General features: G+C 39.8%; 1 protein-coding gene across 1 annotated transcript; it reads left to right on the top strand.

Annotated features, from left to right (window-relative positions):
* The first annotated feature begins 484 nt into the window (after positions 1 to 484).
* adrb2b (adrenoceptor beta 2, surface b) lies at positions 485 to 2,300 on the top strand. Its single transcript, XM_016263177.1, is given in 2 exon segments — positions 485 to 797; positions 1,042 to 2,300. A coding segment is annotated over 1 exon segment (1,209 nt). The 5' UTR covers positions 485 to 797; positions 1,042 to 1,051; the 3' UTR covers positions 2,261 to 2,300.
* Positions 2,301 to 5,258: the final 2,958 nt, after the last annotated feature.

Here is a 5,258-nt window from a genome sequence, read left to right on the forward strand (position 1 = left end):
TAAGCACACTACTTTTTCACAAGGGACATTAAGGTACAAATAAAAAATAAATAGCATATTAAAGTTAAAAGTTGCACACTTTTGTGTGTGTGTATGCTGTTCAGGTCAAATGTTTTTGCTCAGGTGGCCTAAATTTCTGCCCAATAGCGAAAAGTTTTGCTCGGCAAGAAAACAAAAATTAGGGAAGAATGCAAGGAAAGAAAATGAGGACTGAGAAATCAAAGAAAAGCTTATTTGTAAATTACGATATTCTTGATCACTTCAAAGTGTCATGTTGTTAAAGTTTGGTTACAAAAGACATTCATAATACATTCTAGAAAAGCCAGATGTTGTATATATCATCATGATGCCTTTTTACTTTTAATTTTCATTGTATATTGCTCTGAATTTAATTAAAAATGAATTCTGAAAGTAACATCAAATTCCGTCTTTGCTTGTAAAAAGTAGCAGCATTTTCATTTGCAACAGCAGAGTGCTCTGCAGTGTAAGGAAGCTGTGCTCCAATTGGCTGCTGATGAACTGTGATGTCATCACTGGCTGCTACAAGAGTCCAACTGATAGCACATTTAGTCAATGTGTTTAGCTGAGAGTGCTGTGAGCATGTAAAAGCAACACTGTTCAGACAAAATGACCGGATGATTAAGAGGTGAAACAATGTGAGAACACTGTGGGAGACCAGAACACTTTCTGAGAGAAATACAATTCAAAAGGATTTTTATTTTATTTTTGGATATCTTATGGGAGTCCATGAAGAGTGGAATTAAGTTGGAGGACTCTAAAACACTTTCCTGATTTTAGTAAGTATATTGACTATACAATTTGTTCATTTTTATATTTTTATTTTCTATTTGTCAGTTTGTTTGTTTTATCATTCTCATGATAATAAATCACATCCATGATAATAATCATGATAATTCTCATATTTTGCTTTCTGATTGACATTGTATGTACTTTCTGTTCACTTGTGCTCACTAAAGAGCTTCTTTTTTTTTTAGGCTAATATTGCTCTCACCAAATGTTATGATGATTTTCCTTTCTCAGCACAAAGCTCATGGAGGGGCAGCATATACTGAGCATGGAGAACACCTCCCTGCACATGAACCTTTCAGCAAGGCTAAATAATTCCTCTCCAGTGTCCTTGCCTGGCTTGGAGTACAGCAAAGGAGAGGTGGTCTTAATTAGCATCTTAATGGTGATTCTGATTGTAGGCATTGTCTTCGGCAATGTGCTGGTCATCAGTGCTATTGTAAAATTCCAGCGTTTGCAGACGGTCACCAACTACTTCATCAGCTCCTTGGCCTGTGCAGATCTGGTCATGGGCCTCATGGTAGTTCCATTTGGTGCATGCTACATTCTCCTCAACAAGTGGCACTTCGGAAAATTCTTCTGCGAGTTTTGGACGGCTACGGATGTTTTGTGTGTGACCGCTAGCATCGAGACGTTGTGCGTGATTGCCCTGGACCGGTACGTGGCAATTATGTGGCCTTTGCGCTATCAGTCAATGCTTACGAAGCGGAAGGCCTGTGGGGTGCTCCTAGGGGTGTGGGCAGTGGCCGCTCTCATCTCTTTCCTGCCCATCCACATGGAGTGGTGGGTGTCAGATGAACCTGAGGCACTGAGCTGCTTGGAGAACCTGACCTGCTGTGACTTCAACACTAACGCCGCCTATGCCGTGACCTCCTCCATTATCTCCTTCTACATCCCGTTGGTCATCATGGCGTTTGTGTACAGCCGGGTCTTCCAGGAAGCCCGTAGACAGCTTCAGAAAATCGACCGCATAGAAGGGCACATACGCACACAGAGCTTCAGCACCCAGGAGGGAAATGAGGTAAAGGACCGGAAGACCAAGTTCTGCATGAAGGACCACAAAGCTCTGAAGACCTTAGGAATCATCATGGGAACCTTCACCCTCTGCTGGCTCCCTTTTTTTGTGCTTAACGTGGTGGCAGCCATCTGGAAGATGGACAACATCATGCTGCCGTTCAGGATCTTGAACTGGATCGGCTACACCAACTCCGCCTTCAACCCTTTGATCTACTGCAGGAGTCCTGAGTTTAGATGCGCCTTTCAGGAGATCCTGTGTTGAACTTCTCAACTACCTTCCACAAAGAATAACAAGGGATATAACTACAGCAGCAACATCTGGACACAAGTCAACATAAAGACTACCAGACAACGAGAGCCCTCACCAGCTTGCGAAACTGAAATGGGTGCTGACTGTTTAACTGCAGGTACCAAAAACATTGTAATAAAGCTGTGACATCCAACTTTTGAACATTTGAGATCTTAACGTTCATAGTCCCTGTACGTAATTTTAAAGCACTAGAGATCTGTCACTTTTTTGTCTGTGACAAAACATGGTTTTCAGATTTTGTAGTCCTTGAACCAAGAAGATTTGCCTATATTTACACAACATATGCTTACACTTTTTGACTGAGTCAGAACTAATAAAACTGAAGTAACTTCTGTTTCTGGACAAAGAAGAAAATGTGTGCAAGAAATCTAGGACAGAGTTTAAAAGGTTAGACAGTCTACCTCTGAATTACTACCTCGGGACAGTTTTCATGTCTCAGTCTTCATGTTTCAGTTTTTAAGCTAAAACCTGCGTGGATAGTTAATTCATAATTTATCAAAAAGTGCTTCAACTTAAAAACAGAGAGTTTGGATTTGTAAAATATTAAAAATCCGTAAAATGTGCATTACATATCTTAAAGAGAGTTAGAGGGTCGTCTCGTACTAGACAGACTTGTTACATTCCATTAAGAGCTTTGGCTCGTTGAAAGCCAGGGTCTTCAATATCTCTGAGCACTCCTCCAGAGAGAGGAAATATAACCTTCTGATGCGGGACAACAGGTGCACATTGCTGTCTGTGCTATAACCAGCTGTTCTTGTTGAAACTAAAAAAGCAAGAGAGCCATGTAGTTCTCTCCAAACCCTGCACTTCAACCTTCCCCTGTTAACATTTTCACTGGAAAACTGTTTTAAGCTTACAGCTGAAGTTTTATCTATAAATGTTAATATTTATATAAGGTGTGCCACAGGCTGGGTGGCACAATAATGGTGGTGTATTTAACATGTCACTATTTGCAAGGAAGGTGCCAAGTTATTCTCATTGTTTAACACTAATTAAATGCTGAGTTTGTAAATCTTAACAAAATAATAACAAAATACCGTATCTTAATTTCAGGAATATAGCTTCTGGCATCAAATTCATGGGGGTAGGTTTCCATTACTGAGGTGTTGGTACTGTTTAAAGAAATATAGAACAGTCCATTGGGCAAACACTGTAAATTCACCTGACACTGAACTGACAGTTGCTTATTTTTTAACTGTTTTGTTTTATATAATAACCAGGGCAATGTATTTGATTATGACACATACATGACTGGAAAATCTGACATTACAAAAAACCTGAGAAATGTATGCTTACATGCCCACGGCTGATGTCACTGACATGTTCACTCACATACACAGCCCCCTTCCTGTGTATGTGTGTACATATTTACTAATACAGCATATGTCATGGGCATTGGAGAAAGAGATATTAGACAGCTTATGTGGCTGTGCATACCTTAGTCAGGGTAGTGCCATATTTAATTTTTGACAGGAATAAAAACGAGGCTTGGAGGATTGTAAAATAATTGTTGTGTTACTTAGCAACTAATGCTATTTTTTCAGCTTAGAAAAGATTTTTCAAAATAAACTTTGGATACAATTTGTTTTATGTTGTCCTTCTTAAAATGTATTTATACAATTAGGAACTGAGTAATATTACTGTACTAAATTACTATAGGGTTGCAGTTAGAATCAGGATTTGGTTTAGGGTTAGTTGCATGTAATTATGCATAATTTACCGCTATTATTATAGTAAATACAGTATTCATAGTAAAGAATAACCAACACATTTAGTAGACAAAAACTTGATTGAAAGTTGTGAGTTTTGAATATTATGATCTATACGATCTAGAACCTTTTACAGGCTATTGTGCTATTGTAAAGATTTACAGCCTCATTTTCATCTACATAAAATTTTATATGGTGTCTACACTGTTAGATAGATAAATAAACCATTTCTGATGTTAATATACATAGATGTTTGAAATACTATGTGTGTGTGTGTGTGTGTGTGTGTGTGTGTGCCTGGTATTATGAGAACCAAATGTCCCCACAAGGATAGCAATATCAGTATATTTTGACCTTGGGTGTTTTTTTTTTGGTCCCTATGAGGAAACAATATTAGAAAGCATACAGAATAAAGTTTTATGAAAATCTAAAATAGCAGTTTGTGTGTAAGGGGTAGGTTTATGGTAAGGAGGTAGAAAATACACTGTGTAGAAAATACTATGGAATGTCCTCATATAACATGGAACCTTTGTGTGTGTGTGTGTGTGTGTGTGTGTGTGTGTGTGTGTTTATGCTACATTGTGGGGACCAAATGTCCCCACAAGGATAGTTTAGTCATGCTAGCAGTGAATAGCTACATGCTAATAATGATTAGCTAAGGGCTAACTCAGTCTAAGATCATGCTAAGAACTCTATAAAACTCCATAGTAACCATCTGTGACAACTAACAACTGCCTAGCAACACACTAGCAACCACCACAAGTAACCTAGCAACCGCATAGCAACACCCTAGCAACCACCCCAATTACCCTACCAACCGCATAGCAACACCCTAGTAACCACCCCGTTTACCCTAGCAACCATCCTGTGTACCCTAGCAACCGCCCTAGCAACCGCATAGCAACAACCTACCAACCACCCCAGGTCCCCTAGCAACCGCATAGCAACACCCTAGTAACCACCCCGATTACCCTAGCAACGGCCCTAGCAACCATCCTGTGTACACTAGCAACCGCCCTAGCAACCGCATAGCAACAACCTAACAACCACCCCAGGTCCCCTAGCAACCACATAGCAACACCCTAGCAATCACCCTGATTACCCTAGCAACCACATAGCAACACCCTCGCAACCACCCCGGGTACCCTAGCAACTACACAGCAACATCTTAGCAACCACCCAGAACAGAACATAGACGGTCTCAAGCAACCAAGTGCCGGGTTTTGCCACGGCACGCACCACTCACATTTTCTTCAGAAAATTTACATATCTAGTTATGTTGGCTTGGCACTGTTATACTACTATAACAGTGTTTCACACATGCCCACAATATGCATATAATTTAATTAACACTTTTCTCTCACTTTCGTTATCTATCAATAGGAGCAAAGGAAGCAAAGTTTCCATACTTTAGC

This window comes from Sinocyclocheilus grahami, unplaced genomic scaffold, assembly GCF_001515645.1.
Source record: "Sinocyclocheilus grahami isolate Dianchi unplaced genomic scaffold, SAMN03320097.WGS_v1.1 scaffold5010.1, whole genome shotgun sequence".
Taxonomy (NCBI): Eukaryota; Metazoa; Chordata; class Actinopteri; order Cypriniformes; family Cyprinidae; genus Sinocyclocheilus; species Sinocyclocheilus grahami.